General features: G+C 41.3%; 1 protein-coding gene across 7 annotated transcripts in view; it reads right to left on the reverse strand.

The window, feature by feature from the left end:
* Positions 1-18,415, reverse strand: part of LOC109906676 (activin receptor type-2A) — a 48,995-nt gene extending 30,580 nt beyond the window's left edge. For 2 of the 7 annotated variants that reach the window (XM_031792353.1, XM_031792351.1), the window contains exon 1: positions 17,244-18,413. In XM_031792353.1, coding sequence (XP_031648213.1) covers positions 17,244-17,298 — 55 coding nt within the window. In that variant the 5' untranslated portion in view covers positions 17,299-18,413. Of the gene's footprint in view, positions 1-17,243 lie in introns of all 7 variants that reach the window. The other 5 variants (XM_020504508.2, XM_020504505.2, XM_031792349.1 and 2 more) reach the window with 4 other exon arrangements.
* Between the last annotated feature and the right edge of the window lie 3,315 nt (positions 18,416-21,730).

A 21,730-nucleotide genomic window follows, 5' to 3' on the forward strand; every position in this document is an offset into this window, starting at 1 on the left:
TTTGACCAGGCCCCATTAGAACTGCATGGTGAAACACTGCTTACTTCTGCAAAGCTGACATCCTACAGAGTCAGCACTAATTGTAATGACATATAGCCTAATGTTTATTTTTCCAGGACCCTTATGCTTTCACGTGACGTTAGAAAAACCCTTTACGTCAGGCATTTTAGGGTTCAGTTCAGATAAATAAAGCAGCGTCAAGAAAGCAGAGTAGCAGATGCCTGAAGAAATTGGTTTTCATTCTCTTCTTGGCTATGTCGAGAGTACCGGGGCATCATATTACAACACCAACAACAACTGGCAGGAAAAGATATGGGGTGAGAGAGGGGTCCCTTAAACAGCTAACAGCTCTACTGACACCGGGGAGTGTTCAACTTCTAGAACCACTTGTTACTACTCAGTTACACTCAGTTGACTCCTTCAACCCAATAACTGTATTGCACAATTATAACCAACTTGAGTATGAAGATGCAGCGTTATCTGATTAAGAAAAACCTTTGGTTCTGTTCTATATGCATTACAGATCTACTCGTCTCTCACCACAACCGCTGTGGGGGACCCTGAGTCTGGCGATCGAGACGGCAGATATACCTACTATATCCTGGACATTTCACCCACTGAATAACATGCCCGTGTTCTGCCATGATCAACGACATAGGAGGAGCTATGGAAAAACACTGGGCCTGGTTTCTTTCTCTGTGATGTGGCTGAGGGACAGGAGTGGCTAGCTATACAGCTGCAGTGTAGGGTTGCTGCTGACTATCAGCCAGCTTGCATTATGCAATGAGTAGAGAGACAGGAGACTCACTGCAGGCGGAATCATGTGGTTGTGCACCCTGATGCCTGCCACACACACACACACACACACACTATGCGGCTGGTTTCCTGGGATTGGGTTACAGTTATATAATATACAGTAGAAGTGCCACTGTAGCCCATCGGGAGGAATATTGCTCTCCACTCTGCCTGCCTGGTGTAATCACTTTACTGTGACAGGGTGAGGGATTCTGGACCCTTGGAATCAGCCACTTATGGCCAAATGTCGAGCAGCATCTCTAGTGACTGTTAAGAAGCAACTAACAATACTTGGAAATGGATTATGTATCCTTATTGGTTATTCAATATAAATCATTTCTCTATTCATATTAAGTTGATACGGACTTCAAAAAGCACACTGAACCGGTTAGTTGCTAGCCAGACGCGGTCACAAAGCCTGCAGTCTTTCCATACAGGCCAGTAAAACCACCAAACTCAGCAACGGCATCCAATCCCCTTAATCCTTGCTGGAATGTCCGACAGCCTATCAGTCTCAACTTCAATTAAACTGCTTACGGCCAAGGCTACAGCATTCAGGGCACCCAATGAACTAGTCTACTGTACAGGCACCCATATTCCAGGGCCCCGCGCCAGCCTAATAGGCTACAGCCAGCTCTGTGCATAGTGTACATTCTTACAGTTTATTCTACAGGAAGGAAATACAATTTTAAACTGCTAATTATCCTCAGCAATGTTGGGTGTAGGGGTAAGTTCACTGACCCCAGCTAGCTAAATTGTCTGGAATTATCTTGAGGAGGAAAATTGTGGTAAGCATAATTTATGACCAGAAGGGAATGGGGAAAGCAACATTCAATGCTTATCTTCAGAGCAATTCAACCATGCAAAAGCAAATGACTGCTCACAACCACCTATAGCTAGGACTATTTAGCCGAAAGGACCATTTCAGGCCTAATTGATAAAAAAAGGTCTTCCCCAGTATCTCTTACTACACTATTGTTCTTTCATCCACAGGGCTTGAAAATACCTCATGCTTATGTACTACAGGAAAAGCCTACATTTTCAAATAGGTCTTTAAAAACAGGCCATGATTATTAGTAATTGGTCCCCCTCTAACCATTTAGTGTGCATTAGCCTACTGGAAGCAAATCAACCCGTCTTGTTCAACAAACAGCAGATACATATAACCCATGTCCCTAAAACAGACTTCCATTTGTGCTTTGGGAAGCGAGTCAGTGAGAGGGAGAAGAAAAAACCTGATGACAGCAAGGCATGAAAAATCTTATCGGGAGCAAAAAGAGCAAGGGGAAAAAGAGTCTTGAGAGACTTGAAACAAGAACATGATAAATGTAGAACAACCAGTGTTAATCAGCCTGGATCTAAGCAAGGCCGTACGCTGAGCAGCCAGTCTGTCTAGACTACTGCAGTCCTGTGAAGCATAAGGAAACATCTGCAGGACACATTAATTACACTTAGGACTAGGTCCTCCCGAGTCCTGAGCACTGAGAAAATTGCATTGTGCTGAAAGTGAAACCCATGGTTTACTAACGGTAACCTTAGCCTAATTATGCACGTCTTACCATAGACATCATACCTTTGTGTAAGTGGGTAACTCCACCAATTGACAGAATACAGGAAGTGCATCTTTCCCTTTCAAGACAATTCTATACGTATCTATACTGAACAAAAATATAAAGTGTAAAGTGTTAGTCCCATGTTTCATGAGCTGAAATAAAAGATCCCAGAAAGGTTCCATACGTACTAAAAGCTTATTTCTCTCAAATGTTGTGCACAAATTTGTTTACATCCCTGTTAGTGAGCATTTCCCCATTGCCAAGACAATCTATCCACCTGACAGGTGTGGCATACCAAGAAGCTGATTAAACGTCATGATAATTACACAGGTGCACCTTGTGCTAGGGACAATAAAAGGCCACTCTAAAACGTGCAGTTTTGTTTCACAAGTTGAGGGAGCGTGTAATTGGCATGCTGACGGCAGGAATGTCCACCAGAGGTTGCCAGGGAATCAAATGTTAATTTCTCTACCATAAGCCAAGCCGCCTCCAAAATTGTTTTAGAGAATTTGGCAGTATGTCCAGCCGGCCTCACAACCGCAGACCACGTGTAATCCGGGCTTCTTCACCTGCGGGATCATCTGAGACCAGCCACCCAGACAGCTGATGAAACTGAGGAGTATTTCTGTCAGTAATAAAGCTGTTTTGTGGGGTAAACTCATTCTGACTGGCTGGGCCTGCCTCCAAGTGGGTGGGTCTATGCCCTTCCAGGCCAACCCATGGCTGTGCCCCTGCCCAGTCGTGAAATCCATAGATTAGGGCCTAATTAAATGTAAATTGACTGATTTCCTTATACGAACTGTAACTCAGTCAAATCATTGAAATTGTTGCATGTTGCATTTCTATTTTTGTTCAGTATGAATGTGCAGTTTTTACTTTTTATGCACTGAGATTATTATTGTATAATGAACAGTGCTGTACAAATGTAATACATTATTATTATTACTAATAAGTCATTTCTGCAGTTTCAAAGAGTTTGAGCTAGTAATGTACCAATATTTATCTCCAAAAAGTAGCTATGATATAGCCAATGGATATATAATTCTGGATTTCAGCCCCATCTCAAAACAGTTAAGACCATTTGGAAGTTCTCTTTTCCTTCTGCTTCAACCGTCAACTGCGGGTAGAAAATGTCATAAAAGGGACAACAATCACTTTATCCTGTATACAGTGCATTCAGAAAGAATTCAGATCCATTGACTTTTTCCACATTTGTTACAGCCTTATTCGAAAATGTATTAACTTGTTTTTTTTCATCAACCTACACACAATACCCCATAACAACAAAGCAAAAATAGGTTTTTAGAAATGTTTTCAAATTTATAAAAAATAAAACTGAAATAACATTCACATAAGTATTCAGACCCTTTACTCGGTACTTATTTGAAGCACCTTTGGCAGCAATTACAGCTTCGAGTCTTCTTGGGTATAACGCTACATGCTTGGCACACCTGTATTTGGGGAGTTTCTCCCATTCTTCTCTGCAGATCCTCTCAAGCTCTGTCAGGTTGAATGGGGAGCATCGCTGCATTGTCTTGGCGGTGTGCTTAGGGTTGTTGTCCTGTTGGAAGGTGAACCTTTCGCCCCAGACAGATCATGAGATGGGGCAGGATTTCATCAAGGATCTCTCTGTACTTTGATCTGTTCATCTTTCCCTCGACCCTGACAAGTCTCCCAGTCTCTGCCACTGATAGCATCCCCACAGCATGATGCTGCCACCGCCATGCTTCACCGTAGGGATAGTGCCAGGTTTCCTCCAGACGTGACGCTCGGCATTCAGGCCAAATAGTTCAATCTTGGTTTCATCAGACTAGAGAATCTAGTTTCTCATGGTCTGAAAGTCCTTTAGGTGCCTTTTGGCAAACTCCAAGCGGGCGGTCATGTGGCTTTTACTGAGTGGCTTCCGTCTGACACTCTACCATAGCCTGATTGGTGGAGATGGTTGTCCTTCTGGAAGGTTCTCCCATCTCCAGAGGAACTCTGGAGCACTGTCAGAGTGAACATCGGGTTCTTGTTCACCTCCCTGACCAAGGCCCTTTGCCCTGATTGCTCAGTTTGGCCCGGGCGTCCAGCGGGAAATCTGAGGTTTGTGGTTTTTCAATTCATTGCCTATCCAATATAGTGTCTATGGGGTCATATTGCACTTCCCAAGGCTTCCACTAGATGTCAACAGTCTTTAGAACCTTGTTTGATGCTTCTACTGTGAATGGGAGCTGAATGTCAGAGGTCTGCCAGAATGGCACGAGATGATCACGCGCGCTCACGTGAGAGGTAGCTGCATTCCATCACATTTCTACAGACAAAGGAATTCTCCGGTTGGAACATTATTGAAGATTTATGTTAAAAACATCCTAAAGATTGATTCTATACTTCATTTGACATGTTTCTACGAACTGTAATATGACTTTGTCTGAACTTTCGCCTGGACTTGCCCTCGCTTCGTGAGTTTGAATTGTGTACTAAACGCGCGAACAAAGAGGAGTTATTTGGACATAAATTATGGACTTTATCGAACAAATCAAACATTTATTGTGGAACTGGGATTCCTGGGAGTGCATTCGGATGAAGATCAAAGGTTAGTGATTAATTTTCTCTCTATTTCTGCTTTTTGTGACTCCTCTCTTTGGCTGGAAAAATTGCTGTGTTTTTCATTTTTGTAAAAAAAAATATATATAATTTTAAAAAATCTTTGTGTTCCTAATTTTTTGTATTAGTCTTGGGCTGTTGCAGGTAGATTTGGCTGCCGCTGTGTGCCAGGCAATTGTAAACCATTTCATGTGTCTGAAGGTACAAACTCTGCCTTCCCGGCGGGCCCAGAGAGAAAATCAAGTGCACTATAGACCTACCACTGGCCAATCGGATGGCTCAGATGACTGTGTCTGCAGTAATGCAGCAGGCATAAAAGAAAGCTACAGCAAAGTTGATATTGTGAGATTTCAAAACGTTTAAAACCATGACTGCAGAGACGGTCAACGAATACAGCAAAAGAGATGGTGTTTTAATGAGTGAGTTCATGTTTAAGTTATTACTCAGCACTGCCAAAACTTTGTAGTATTCAACACTTTTATAAGCCATAAAATGCACGTTCTTCGTATTTCCACTCTGTGCTATAACAAGCACTGTAGCAGTAATGAATGAGTATCTATAGGCTTGCGTTGTTGTTATCATTAGCGGCTTGGGACTTTGATAATAGAGGAATATTTAACTTGTCTGTTCATAGGAGTAACAACATAAATTTGTGCACGAGGCAGAAATAATGCAGTGTGACTCGAGTTGCCATCATCTGGAAGGCAGTGTACCTTTTTGGTCAGTGTCAGTGGAGGAATGTTGAGTGTGCGGACACTCAGTCTGCTGCTCTCTTCCTCTGCTGAGAATGACCATCAGATGCAGGCACCATCAGCCCAGTAAAAAAATAAAATAATTGAAATGTATGCTCACTCAGCTGTGTTTCACAAGTAACACAACAACCAATATATTACCAAATCAAATCAAAATCAAATCAAATTTATTTATATAGCCCTTCGTACATCAGCTGATATCTCAAAGTGCTGTACAGAAACCCAGCCTAAAACCCCAAACAGCAAGCAATGCAGGTGTAGAAGCACGATTGTTGATTGATTGATTATTTACATTAAAAAATACCTAAAGTTGAATTACAAAAGTAGTTTGAAATGTTTGGACAAAGCTTACAGGTAACTTTTGTAGTCATGTTACGTGAGTTGGAATCAAGTGTTTTTCTGGATCAAACGCGCCAAATAAATGGATATATAATCAATGGAATTAATCGAACAAAAGGACCACTTGTGATGTTTATGGGACATATTGGAGTGCCAACAGAAGAAGCTCGTCAAAGGCATTAGATCTTTATTTCTGCATTTTGTGTCGCACCTAGAGGGTTGAAATATGGTGGTCTGTGTTTGTTTGCTTGGGTGCTATCCTCAGATAAATGCATCGTTTGCTTTCGCCGTAAAGCATTTTTGAAATCTGACACGTTGTCTGGATTCACAACAAGTGTAGCTTTAATTTGGTATATTGAATGTGTGATTTCATGGAAGTTACATTTTTATAGTAATTTATTTGAATTTGGCGCTCTGCATTGTCACTGGATGTTGGCAAGTTGGGACGCTTCCGTCCCACATATCCCAGAGAGAGGTTACTTGGTTAATATTGCATAGGCTTACATTTAAGTCGTGTTTAAAAAAAAATCTATGCGGTAGATCTCAGATTACATTGTGGTTTTCTTACTAAATTCAATAAAAAATGTAATATTGTTGAATTCAGTTGTCTGGATTCTGTGATTCTGTCCGCATCACAGATTTTATAGGGCCCCAATTATTCAGGAAGGATACAAGGAAACTGGGACACAGTGCCAGCCAACTCCAGCAGCTCCTTAAACTGTGAGCGACCAAAATATTGCAGAAAGAGTTTAATCCAAATAACAAACTGTAAAAGTTCGGAACGAGTCCAATATTTTGGACACGTGAAGATCTTTAGTGCAACTCCCCTTCTTGAAACCGGTGCTTGCAAAAACTAAGATGATGTTCTGCAGCTGTGCCATCCATCCATCCACCCTGAAGCCTGGACCTAAGGGGGGGGCTTGCTACATCTGTCTGGCTTCATCATTTCTCTGGTCTGGTTTGGGTTGCTGGTGGATGACAGTGTCAACATGAGCCCTGGCAGGGGGTGGGAGCATGCTCCTTTTCATTGACACGGTGAGGAATGCCTGGGCTCCGCTGCCTCCAGGGTTCCCTGGAGACTGGTGACTCCGAGGGATAATGCAGGCCTGGGTTCAAATAGTATTTGGCCACTTTCAAATACTTTGAGTGTTTACTTGAGTCTGCCTGGAGTATATGAAATGGAGTGGTTTGCACTTATGGGACTATTCCATTGGCCCTGATGTACCAGGCAAGCTTAAATCAAACACAGCTTAAGCTTGAATGATAAAAATACTATTTGAACCCAAGTCCAGACTCTAGAGAGCGAGGCAGCAGGTAACCTGAACCGGATACAAAGCCTGGAATGGAATGGGCCATGGGCGGGTGAGCGACAGCAATTGAGACGTTTATTATCCCACACCAAACCTCAACCACTTCAGTCAGTCATAGCGGAGTTTGGTTTCAGTTTTAGTAACAAATCTACAGTCCAGCAGAGCATGTCTGCATTACTGTACATGACATTTCAAGATGAGTGCGATTCAATTATACTGCTGTTGCTTGGCTTTGGTGAAGCCAACATAAGTCATTACACATTTTTGAGATGAGGATTTAAGCGGCTGGGCTAGAGCTACTTTACCCTCAGCATATGGCTGTATAGTCTAACCTCTTTAGCCTTGTTTTAAAGAGGATCAAACTCTACATGGGCCTTTGTCCCAAATCAGAGTCAAAGGACTGCTTGAGGCTAGACATTTGAATTCTTTGTTGAGCGTCACACTGCATATTTACTGTCCTCATAATTCCTACTCATATCAGTATACAAAACACCCACATTTAGTGACAGATATTCAGGCTTAACACAGAATGAAATATTTAAATTAAGCAATGTAAATTTGTAATGTGGCCAGAAAAGCTAATACTTTTACATGTAATCAAACCTTGAAAATATAACCTTGACAGTGTTTCCCCTAGGATTCTTTCAGCAGTGGTGGCAAAGGTGACAGGGGTAGCTGTTTGCATAGACTTCCAGTCATTGAGCCAATGACTATCCCTTTAAAAGCACATCTCAGCTGCTAAATGAATATAGGGGAAACACTGCTTGACTGACCAACTGTTAGGGCAGATAGCAGCTTTCAAAAGCAGACAGCATACAGGATTATCTAGGCAGCTTGCTCCCCAGTGAGGATTCTGCATTTAATTCCATATAGTCTCAAGTCAGCAAGTTGTAGTCTTTATTAATGAGACGAGGTCCACCACCACCAGACAAAAACATATGGTTGAATTTTGCATTTCCAGTATAGGCCTAGAGGTTATCTGATGCCACAGTATAACAAAACAGTGATAACACTCAAATGAAAACAGTACAGGTTAAGATGGTATTTCCCATCTATGATAACATCTATTGACAGTGGGTACTCAGTTAGGTGACACGACAAACAATGGACGCTATGTGTGATCAAATACACTCACTACATATGGTTGTTAAAATAAATAAAAGTCCTTTGAAAACCTGAATGTGGAAGTCAACCATGAGCCCAAATGTAAAGTGCTGTGCTAAAAACTGTCAAATCTGTGGGACAGCCTTCACGAAACCTGTGTGCTGATATTTGCTCTTTGCCATTGATATTACTCTCTACCATGTGACATTGTATTGCCAACAAGTATGGGGACGTTCTGAGGGTGTTTCACAGTCATCAGACATCCATTGGACTGAAATAGAAGGTAAAATGTTTTTTCTTCGCTGTGGTCATTCAGATGTTTTCAGAGACATTAAAAAAGCATAACAGGTTACAAAGTAGAGCTTTGTAGCTACATTTTGGTGTATGAGAAGTCAAAATTCACATTGCCACCTGTTTTCATGACAAGATGCTAGCTAGCTGTATGAGGGAGGATGTTGGCTTGACGCCGTTCCCTGAGGTAACACTCTGGGCGAGAGGCAGCGCTGCTCTGCAGTGGCTGTATCAGGGTTTCGGTTAGGAAAATGTGGCGCCGAACAACATGACCCGGGAAGATTTGAATTTACCGGCCATTGGGTGCATAACCCATTAGTGCTTCCACCCACGGTGCTCAGAATGACAGAAATGACACTTTTAAATGATGGTAATGAATCTTAACCTCTTGAAACTAGGGGGCTCTATTTTTAATTTAGGAAAAATAACGTTCCCAAAGTAAACCACCTACTTCTCAGGACCAGATGCTAGAATATGCATATAATTGACAGCTTAGGATAAAAAAAAACTCTAAAGTTTCCAAAACTGTTAAAATATTGTCTGTGAGTATAACAAAACTGATATTGCAAGCGAAATCTTGAGAAAAATCCAATCAGGAAGTGACTCTTATTTTGAAACCCCTGTCTTTCTATGCATCCCTATTGCCCATTGAAAGGGATATCAACCAGATTGCTTTTTCTGTGGCTTCCCTAAGGTGTCTACAGCCTTTAGACGTAGTTTCAGGCCTTTATTTTGAAGAATGAGCGTAAACGACTACATTGCGTCAGTGGCCAGCTGAGGGCTCAGTGATTCTTGCGTAAAAGACAGGTAGTCATTTTTCCTCTCGCTCCTACTGAAAAGCCAATTGTCCCGGTTGAGATACACTGCTCAAAAAAATAAAGGGAACACTTAAACAACACAATGTAACTCCAAGTCAATCACACTTCTGTGAAATCAAACTGTCCACTTAGGAAGCAACACTGATTGACAATAAATTTCACATGCTGTTGTGCAAATGGAATATACAACAGGTGGAAATTATAGGCAATTAGCAAGACACCCCCAATAAAGGAGTGGTTCTGCAGGTGGGGACCACAGACCACTTCTCAGTTCCTATGCTTCCTGGCTGATGTTTTGGTCACTTTTGAATGCCGGCGGTGCTTTCACTCTAGTGGTAGCATGAGACGGTGTCTACAACCCACACAAGTGGCTCAGGTAGTGCAGCTCATCCAGGATGGGACATCAATGCGAGCTGTGGCAAGAAGGTTTGCTGTGTGTCAGCGTAGTGTCCAGAGCATGGAGGCGCTACCAGGAGACAGGCCAGTACATCAGGAGACGTGGAGGAGGCCGTAGGAGGGCAACAACCCAGCAGCAGGACCGCTACCTCCACCTTTGTGCAAGGAGCAGGCGGAGCACTGCCAGAGCCCTGCAAAATGACCTCCAGCAGGCCACAAATGTGCATGTGTCTGCTCAAACGGTCAGAAACAGACTCCATGAGGGTGGTATGAGGGCCCGACCTCCACAGGTGGGGGTTGTGCTTACAGCCCAACAACGTGCAGGACGTTTTTCATTTGTCAGAGAACACCAAGATTGGCAAATTCGCCACTGGCGCCCTGTGCTCTTCACAGATGAAAGCAGGTTCACACTGAGCACGTGACAGACGTTACAGTCTGGAGACGCCGTGGAGAACGTTCTGCTGCCTGCAACATCCTCCAGCATGACCAGTTTGGCGGTGGGTGAGTCATGGTGTGGGGTGGGGTGGCATTTCTTTGGGGGGGGGCCGCACAGCTCGCCAGAGGTAGCCTGACTGCCATTAGGTACCCAGATGAGATCCTCAGACCCCTTGTGAAACCATATGCTGGTGCGGTTGGCCCTGGGTTCCTCCTAATGCAAGACCTCATGTGGCTGGAGTGTGTTAGCAATTCCTGCAAGAGGAAGGCATTGATGCTATGGACTGGCCCGCCCATTCCCCAGACCTGAATCCAATTGAGCACATCTGGGACATCATGTCTCGCTCCATCCACCAACGCTACGTTGCACCACAGACTGTCGAGGAGTTGGCAGATGCTTTGGTCCAGGTCTGGGAGGAGATCGCTCAGGAGACCATCCGCCACCTCATCAGGAGCATGCCCAGGCGTTGTAGGGAGGTCATACAGGCACGTGGAGGCCACACACACACTAGAGCCTCATTTAGACTTGTTTTAAGGACATTACACCAAAGTTGGATCAGCCTGTAGCCTTTAATTTTGAGCGTGACTCCAAATCCAGACCCTCCATGGGTTGATAAATTTGATTTCCATTGATAATTTGTGTGATTTGTCAGCACATTCAACTAAGTATTTAATAATAATATTTCATTCATTCAAATCTAGTATGTGTTATTTTAGTGTTCCCTCTATTTTATTTGAGTAGAGTATTATCAAATAGATATTTGAAAAACACCTTGAGGATTGATTATAAAAAACGTTTGCCATGTTTGTCGATATTATGGACATCATTTTTTTCAGCGTTGTCGTGAACGCTATTTCCGGTGGATTTCTCAACACAACGTGAGGTATTTTGGGTATAAAAATAATCTTTATGGAATAAAAGGAACATTTGCTGTCTAACTGGGAGTCTCGTCAGTGAAAACATCCGAAGATCAAAGGTAAACGGTTCATTTGATTGCTTTTCTGATTTTCATGACCAAGCTTCCTGCTGCTAGCTAGACATAATGCTATGCTAGGCTATCGATAAACTTACACAAACGCTTGTCTTGCTTTGGCTGTAAAGCATAATTTCAAAATCTGAAATGACAGGGTGATTAACAAAAGGCTAAGCTGTGTTTCACTATATTTCACTTGTGATTTCATGAATATTAATATTTTCTAGTAATATTTTCTAGTTTTGACCGTTGCGCTATGCTAATTAGTGTAGTTGATGACAATTCTCCCAGATCCGGGATGGGTAGTTCCAAGAGTTAACAGAACATGCAACTGTAATTAACAGCCATAAAACATTATTTTCAAACACTTGACAAAATGCAATGTGCCGGAAAACACCATTCTAAACAGCGCACCTGATGGCGCCTCCATATGTGAGAGATTCAAATATCTGTTCGAAATTTACAAAGAATCTAAAGATGCAATAACTAGGATGGGTTGCATCTTTGGCTTCTGGACAACAAAAGAAAGTTTACATAAATAAATATGCCAAAACTATACAGATCAACAAAATACATTTAAACTCAGTTTCACAATTCCTGACATTTAATCGAAGTAAAAATTCCCTGTCTTAGGATCACCACTTTATTTTAAGAATGTGAAATGTCAGAAAAATAAGAGGATTTATTTGAGCTTTTATTTATTTCATCAGATTCATCACAGTGGGTCAGAAATTTACATACACAAAACTAATTGAGTGTAACCTTCCACAAGCTTCCCACAACAAGTTGGGTGAATTTTGGCCCATTCCTCCTGACAGAACTGGTATAAGTCAGGTTTGTCGGCATCCTTGCTCGCACACTTTTTTTCAGTTCTGCCCACACATTTTCTATAAGATTGAGGTCAGGGCTTTGTTATGGCCACTCAAATACCTTGACATTGTTGTCCTTAACTTCTTAAGGTATAGGGGGCAGCATTTTCACTTTTGGATAAATAGTGTGCCCAATTTCAACTTCCTGCTATTCATGCCAGGAATATAAGATACGCATATTAGTTTCTAAAACTGTTTGAATCATGTCTGTGAGTATAACAGAACTTATGTAGCAGGCAAAACCCCGAGGACTAACCGTTCAGATTTTTTTATTTTTTGTCTGTCTGTTCACTGAGTTCTCATTGGCAAATGATATTTCTTAGGAACCTGTTTTCAGTTCCTACCGCTTCCACTGGATGTCACCAGCCTTTGGAATTTGGTTGAGGCTATTAATTTGTGCAATGAAGAAGTAGGCCATCTAGGAACTGGGTAACACTTTTGAGAGTGTGCAAGACGTGAAAAGTAGCATGGTTTGTGGTCTTCCTGTATTGAACACAGATAGACCAGTCTACAATTTGATCGATTATTAACATTTAAAAATACCTAAAGTTGTATTACAAAAGTAGTTTGAAATATTTTGGCAAAATTTATAGGCAACTTTTGAAATATTTTGTAGTGACGTTGCGTTTTTTGGAAGCTGTTTTTTTCTGGATCAAACGCGTCAAATAAATGGACATTTGGATATATATGGACGGAATTAAATCGAACAAAAGGACCAATTGTGATGTTTATGGGACATATTGGAGTGCCAACAAAAGAAGCTCGTCAAAGGTAATGCATGTTTTATTTCTGCGTTTTGTGTAGCGCCTGTAGGGTTGAAATATGCTACCCTCTTTGTTTACTATTGGGCTATCATCAGATAATAGCTTCTTATGCTTTTGCCAAAAAGCCTTTTTAAAATCTGACATGTTGGCTGGATTCAGAACGAGTGTAGCTTTAATTGAGTATCTTACATGTGTGATTTACTGGAAGTTAGATTCTTATATCAATGTTTTTTTTTTTTTTTTTTGCCGCTCTGCATTTTCCATTTTTTGTTCAAGTGGGACGCAACCGTCCCCTTATACCATAAGAAGTTAAGCCATTTTGCCACAACTTTGCAAGTATGTCCATTTGTTGTCCATTTGGAAGACCCATTTGCGACCAAGCTTTAACGTCATGACTGAGGTCTTGAGATGTTGCTTCAATATATATCCACATAATTGTCCTGTCTCATGATGCCATCTATTTTGTGAAGTGCACCAGTCCCTCCTGCAGCAAAGCACCCCCACAAGATGATGCTGCCACCCCCGTGCTTCACGGTTGGGATGGCATTCTTCGGTTTGCAAGCATCCCCCTTTTTCCTCAAAACATAACGATGGTCATTATGGCCAAACAGTTCTATTTTTGTTTCATAAGACCAGAGGTCATTTCTCCAAAGAGAACAATATTTGTCCCCATGTGCAGTTGCAAACCGTAGTCTGGCTTTTTTATGGCGGTTTTGGAGCAGTGACTTCTTCCCTGCTGAGCGGCCTTTCAGGTTATGCCGATATAGGACAGATACTTTTGTACCGGTTTGCTCCAGGATATTCAGAGTTCTTTGCTGTTGTGCTGGGATTGATTTGCACTTTTCGCACCAAAGTACGTTAATCGCTAGGTGACAAAACGAGTCTCCTTCCTGAGCGGAATGACAGCTGCGTGGTGCCATGGTGTTTATACTTGCGTACTATTGTTTGTACAGATTAACGTGGTACCTTCAGGCGTTTGGAAATTGCTCCCAAGGATGAACCAGACTTGTGGAGGTCTACACTTTTTTTTGTGAGGTCTTGGTTGATTTCTTTTGATTTTCCCATGATGTCAAGCAAAGAGGCACTGAGTGTGAAGGTAGCCCATCAGAAGCTTCTAAAGCCATGACATAATTTTCTGAAATGTTCCAAGCGGTTTAAAAAGTCAGCCAACTTAGTGTATGTAAACTTCTGACCCACTGGAATTGTGATTTAATTCACTTTAAGGGAAATAATCTGTCTGTAAACAATTGTTGGAAAAATGACTTGTGTCATGCACAAAGTAGATGTCCTAACCGACTTGCCAAAACTATAGTTTGTTAAGAAGAAATTTGTGGAGTGGTTGAAAAACGTGTTTTAATGTCTCCAACCTAAGTGTATTTAAACTTCCGACTAGGGTTAGAGATTAGGCTGGCAATACTATAGTGCCTAGAAGAACATCCAATAGCCAATAAGAATTTGTTCTTAACTGATAGACCGTTGCCTGCACGTGAATGGGAGGGGCGCGTCAATAACCAGTTGAGAATTTTTTTTTAAACGTGCACAACAACTGTTTTTAAACAGGCGACTGTACTTAGAATTGTTGCGCAATATATGGTCTTATAAAAGCATGTTTTACTCCAGCAGCAACCAGATGAGGATAATAGGTTCTGTATGCTGTGCATGTGTGATAGGTGTTGGATAAAGAAGATCCATAAACAACTAAAAGCATGACAGTAAAATTGGTTTCCATCAATAAATAAAAAGCATTATTTTGCAATGGGATTCCCCCCCCGGTCATTTTGGCCAGTAGTTATTTTTATTTAATGTTTTAATAAAAAAACATTTACTGATTTATTATTATTTGGGAAAAAATTGGCCAAAAGACAGCATTTACCTGAAACTTACCAGTCAAAAGTTTAGAAAACCCTACTCGTTTGGGGACAGCAGGTAGCCTAGTGGTTAGAGCGTTGGGCCAGTTTCCGAAAGGTTGCTGGATCCAATCCCAGAGTTGTAGAGTTGTAAATAAGAATATGCGCACACTTAATTAACATGTGTAAATATTTGTATGAACATAAGATTCAACAACCGAGACATGAACTGGACATGTGACTAACAGAAATGTAATAATGTGTCCCTGAACAAAATCAAAAGTAACAGCCAGTATCTGGTGGCCACCAGCTGCATTTAGAAATGCAGTGCATCTCCTCCTCATGGACCGAACCAGATTTGCCAGTTCTTGCGGTGAGATGTTACCCCACTCTTCAGACATTTCTGGGGGGGATTTTTTATAAATAAAAAACATCGCCCTAGCCCTTACCCTCTGATCCAACAGGTCCCAGATGTGCTCAATGGGATTGAGATCTGGGCTCTTCGCTGGCCATGGCAGAACACTGACATTCCTGTCTTGCAGGAAATCACGCACAGAAGGAAGGGTACCTCATGAGGGAGGAGGATGTCTTCCCTGTAACGCACAGCATTGAGATTGCCTGCAATGATAACAAGCTCAGTCCGATGATGCTGTGACACACCGCCTCAGACCATGACGGACACTCCACCTCCAAATCGATCCCGCTCCAGAGTACAGGCCTCTGTAATGCATTCCTTCGACGATAAACGCGAATCCGACCATCACCCCTGGTGAGACAAAACCGTGACTCGTCAATGAAGAGCACTTTTTGCCAGTCTGGTCCAGCGACGGTGGGTTTGTGCCCGTAGGCGCCGATGTTGCAGGTGAGGACCCACCTTACAACAGGCCTACAAGCCCTCAGTCCAGCCTATTGCAGACAGTCTGAGCACTAATGGAGGGATTGTGCGTTCCTGGTGTAACTCAGGCAGTTGCTGTTGCCATCCTGTACCTGTCCCGCAGGTGTGATGTTCGGATCAGCTGTCCGTCCTGTAGCTCTGTCTTAGGCGTCTCACAGTAGACACTGCAATTTATTGCCCTGGCCACATCTGCAATCCTCATGCCTCCTTACAGCATGCCTAAGGCACATTTATGCAGATGAGCAGGGACACTGGGCATCTTTCTTTTGGTATTTTTCCAGAGTCAGTAGAAAGGCCTCTTTAGTGTACTAAGTTTTCATAGCTGTGACCTTATCTGCCTACTGTCTGTAAGCTGTTAGTGTCTTAACGACCGTTCCACAGGTGCATGTTCATTAATTATTTAAGGTACATTGAATAAGCATGGGAAAGTGTTTAAACCCTTTACAATGAAGATCTGTGAAGTTATTTGGATTTTTACAAATTGTCTTTGAAAGACTGCATAAAGTAGTATAAAAAGTTGCGTTCTAATTTCATAAATTGGTTCATATTTTTACACATTCTCAGTGTTGCATAAATCCTGATCATTTGTTAATATGACCAACTCACCTTAAAATTCTTGGTCTTGCATTAGTGTAATTATGTATTACGTACTGCCTCAATTGCATATTAAGTGCCATGTTTGTGTAATATTGCATTTTAATTTAATACATTTTACTTGAATCATCTCTGTTCTACACCATCCCTAAAAATGGAAAAACAATATCTAATTGGGAAAAAACATGTTAAATGTAAGAATCCCAACAGGTGATTTGGTGCAATTATTGACTAGGGATTAACATAAGGTTGTGGACTGGTCTTTGACCTTTAACTATCACTTCAGATAAGATCTCAGCAACAGGAAGTCCTATCCTCATGAAATATAGTGTTATGTTCCAGAGATGCTTCTATATGAGAGGAAATACAAAGTATTACACCATATACAGATTCATTTTGACCCCTAACACTCTACAAAATGATAGATGGCATAGGTGACTTATGGCTAGTTCCCCTCAGATGATAGCACCATGGATGCTTCTTCGTGATTTTTTTAGTTTTGTCAATGGTCTTGGTGCACTGGAAATGTAATGCGGCAGGCACTGTGGAAGAGGCATATTCCAGGTATATCCACACACTATGAATCAACATACATCTTCCCACTTATACAAGTCTCTGACTCAGAAGACACGCAAGTGCATTAAAGTATCCAATCACTGCTACTGCACAGACTGAGCCATGCAACAAATTGCATTTAAAAAAATATATATAACAGGAGGTATCAGTATACTTGTTAATGAGAAAGAAAAACAAATCGGGATCTTTGTTCAAGCAAAGTGTAATAAACTTTAAAATGAGGCGAGTATCACGGTCAAAGGCCAAGAAACATTGTATCACTGACTGTGTACAGTAAGTAGTACAGTATTTCTAACACAACCATACATACAAAGCCAATTATTTTACCAACAGATATCCACCCACCTGAGGAAAACGAGATGAGAAAAACAGCAAACGCCAGCTCACTAGCGGCTCCCATTTTCAATCCAATTGAAATCCTTTTATTTCCGGGAAATAAACACACAGCTGCAAAGGTTTGCTCCTCCACTGTGTGTTGTGAAGGTCTGTGCAAAAAAAAAGAAAAATGTAACTAGCCAGCTAGTTTGCAAGCTAGTATTGTCAACATAGTGTGGTATTAACACGGACTTTCCAGTTGACAGGTGTTTGTTGAGAAGACCCACTCCAAAATATCCACTGCCCAGCCACGAGGCTTGCTACTACGTTACACAGTTGAAGGTCCTGAAGAATTATGTCCAAAAATATGGAAGAGGTGATACTTGTGTAGCTAGCTAGAGGCTACAAAATGGTTAAAACCATAGCTAATCACTGACTTGTTGCAGGTTGGTCTAACTATCCGTAGCACCTTACAGCACTAGTTGCTAGCAATAATACTAGGCAACTATTCCACTGTGTTTAACATTAATGTTCCCTTTCTTTACATTCAATCTTGTTAATTTACCTAGTTAGACGAAACCAGGTAAATATGATAAGCAGTCAAATTAGCAATAATTTCATTGAACATATCTAATTAACCCGCAATCTTAGCTGGATAGCTAGCTTCAGGTAGTTTAAAATTACGCAGTTTTCTAGATATCGTAAATGATCTAACGTCAGCTAGCTAGATAAGAAAGACGTTTAAATACACCACATTTCGTGGACTAACGTTATATTTGATACATCTCATTTCTTGGTCTTCACGACGCTGTCTTCACCTTCCAAAATGTAAGGTTAACGTTATGCTAGCGCATAATCCAATTCCAAACAGAAACATTGTATTTCCCCTTCCCAATGGATTGCAATGTGTTCTGTCAGTTGGCTTTTACGAGCTAGTTGTGCACACCGTAAAAGCTGGCAACCAGTGCCTGTAAAAATCGTATCCAATTGCAGCTTTGGAGAAACCAAAATGTTATCAGACACGTCGTTGGGAAACGCACATGAAATCAACAGCGAATAAGTTTTGACAACACGCTGCTGTCAAGTCATGAGTGTATCAAGGACAAGAACGGCAGTACAGCATTTTCCCAAGCGTGCAGTATCCTCAACGTTTCCCTCTCCTGTGACCAGTTCCACAGTTTCAAGATGGCGTTTGGTGTGGATTGTCTTTGTTTTTTTCTTTACTCCACCCTCAGACCCCTCCCATCAGTTTACTCAAACCCCCTCTCGTCAAATCGAAAGCGAGCTCGGGCAGCCTAAAGATGACTGGAATCCAATCAGAGAGGAAGATAATCGTTCATAGTTGGGATACATCTCAATAGTCTACGTGGATTCCTCATTTTATGTCCTCTTCTTCATATGCTCTGATCGAAAAACATTGGATAGGTGAAATAAATATGATCGATTCTTACAGGAAGTTGTTTTACCTGTCCTGTTCAGTTTCAGATCGACCCATGAAGGAAGAGAGACAATGCCAAAAAGCAATATACTCCCTAGCTGACAAAATGTATCTCCATGAAGGAAGTTTCCCACTAAACATATTATCTTGTCTTTTAGATGTATTTTCCAGACGTCACAGGTGCATTTTAGGTGCGGAATGAAAGGCGAAAAGACGTATTTTCCTGGTTTATTTTCCGGATATCGAAAATACGCCTTTTCTAAACATTGCTAACACGTATTTTGTGGACGTTGAAAATACATATATTCCGGATATAGAAAAAACGTATTTTACGTGAGGCAGGTAGCCTAGTGGTTAGAGCATTCAGCCTGGAACCAAACGATTTCTAGATTAAATCCCTGAGTTGACAAGGTAAAAATCTGTTGTTCGGCCCCTGAACAAGGCAGTTGACCCACTGTAGACCGTCATTGTAAATAAGAATTTGTTCTTAACTGACCTCCATAGTTAAATAAAGGTTACATTTTCTGAACATCGAAAATATTTATTTTGTGGACGTTGAAAATACATATTTTACGGATGTTGAAATCAGGTGCATTTTACGTGCTGAATGAAAGGTGAAATACATATTTTACGGATGTTGAAATCAGGTGCATTTTACGTGCTGAATGAAAGGTGAAAATACATATTTCCCGGACGTTGATTCTATGGTCAAATTTCAACTGCACATACAGTACCAGTCAAAAGTTTGGACACACCTGCTCATTCAAGGGTTTTTCTTTATTTTTACTTTTTTCTACATTGTAGAAGACATCAAAACTATGAAATAACGAATGTGGAATCATGTAGTAACCATAAAACTGTTAAACAAATGAAAATATATTTAATATTTGAAATTCTTCAAAGTAGCCACCTTTTGCCTTGTCAATTTGCATTTCAATTAACAGGTGTATATTTTACCTATATGGTAAAAGACCAAGTCCATATTATGACAAGAACAGCTCAAATGAGCAAAGAGAAACGACAGTCCATCATTACTTTAAGACATGAAGATCAGTCAATCTGGATCATTTCAAGAACTTTATTCAAATGTAGTTAAAAAACCATCAAGTGCTATGATGAAACTGGCTCTCGTGACACAAGAAAGGAAGACCCAGAATGCATTAAAGTATCCAATCACTGCTACTGCACAGACTGAGCCATGCAACTGTGCCTTGACCTAGGTTGGGTAAAACTAAACATGGCTGTGTTTGCCTTAGCAATCTCACTAGGATAAAGACCTCCTCCATTCCTGACATTATTGAAAGAGATCGTGATATCTCACATCTCAAAATAGGGCTACTTAATGTTAGATCCCTTAAGGCAGTTATAGTCAATGAACTAATCACTGATCATATTCTTGATGTGATTGGCCTGACTGAAACAAGGCTTAAGCCTGATGAATTTACTGTGTTAAATGTGACCATTTCTAGTGACCATATCTCCCGTGCATCCCGCAAAGGTGGAGGTGTTGCTAACATTTCCGATAGCAAATTTCAATTTACAAAACAAAAATGACGTTTTTGTCTTTTGAGCTTCTAGTCATGAAATCTATGCAGCCTACTCAATCACTTTTTATAGCTACTGTTTACAGGCCTCCTGGGCCATATACAGCGGTCCTCATTGAGTTCTCTGAATTCCTATCGGACCTTGTAGTCATAGCAGATAATATTCACATTTTTGGTGACTTTAATATTCACATGGAAAAGTCCACAGACCCACTCCAAAAGGCTTTCAGAGCCATCATCAACTCAGTGGGTTTTGTCCAACATGTCTCTGGACCTACTCACTGTCACAGTCATACTCTGGACCGAGTTTTGTCCCATGGAATAAATGTTGTGGATCTTAATGTTTTTCCTCATAATCCTGGACTATCGGACCACCATTTTATTACGTTTGCAATTGCAACAAATAATCTGCTCAGACCCCAACCAAGGAGCATCAAAAGTCGTGCTATAAATTCACAGACAACACAAAGATTCCTTGATGCCCTTCCAGACTCCCTCTGCCTACCCAAGGACGTCAGAGGACAACAATCAGTTAACCACCTAATTGAGGAACTCAATTTAACCTTGCGCAATACCCTAGATGCAGTTGCACCCCTAAAAACGAAAAACATTTCTCATAAGAAACTAGCTCCCTCGTATACAGAAAATACCCGAGCTCTGAAGCAAGCTTCCAAAAAATTGGGACGGAAATGGCGCCACACCAAACTGGAAGTCTTCCAACTAGCTTGGAAAGACAGTACCGTGCAGTATCGAAGAGCCCTCACTGCTGCTCGATCATCCTATTTTTCCAACTTAATTGAGGAAAATAAGAACAATCTGAAATTTTGTTTTGATACTGTCGCAAAGCTAACTAAAAAGTAGCATTCCCCAAGTGAGGATGGCTTTCACTTCAGCAGAATAAATTCATGAACTTCTTTGAGGAAAATATAATGATTATTAGAAAGCAAATTACGGACTCCTCTTTAAATCTGCGTATTCCTTCAAAGCTCAGTTGTCCTGAGTCTGCACAACTCTGCCAGGACATAGGATCAAGAGAGACACTCAAGTGTGTTTAGTACTATATCTCTTGACACAATGATGAAAATAATCATGGCCTCTTAACCTTCAATCTGCATACTGGACCCTATTCCAACTAAACTACTGAAAGAGCTGCTTCCTGTGCTTGGCCCTCCTATGTTGAACACAATAATCGGCTCTCTATCCACCGGATGTGTACCAAACTCACTAAAAGTGGCAGTAATAAAGCCTCTCTTGAAAAAGCCAAACCTTGACCCAGAAAATATTTTTTAAACTATGGGCCTATATCGAATCTTCCATTCCATGTTGCGCAGCAACTCACTGCCTTCCTGAAGACAATGTATACGAAATGCTTGAGTCTGGTTTTAGACCCCATCATAGCACTGAGACTGCACTTGTGAAGGTGGTAAATGACCTTTTAATGGCATCAGACCAAGGCTCTGCATCTGTCCTCGAAACCCAAATTGGTCTACACGGATAAGTTCTGGCCTGGTTTAGATCTTATCTGTCGGAAAGAT

Source organism: Oncorhynchus kisutch, linkage group LG16, assembly GCF_002021735.2.
Source record: "Oncorhynchus kisutch isolate 150728-3 linkage group LG16, Okis_V2, whole genome shotgun sequence".
In the NCBI taxonomy this organism is placed as follows: Eukaryota; Metazoa; Chordata; class Actinopteri; order Salmoniformes; family Salmonidae; genus Oncorhynchus; species Oncorhynchus kisutch.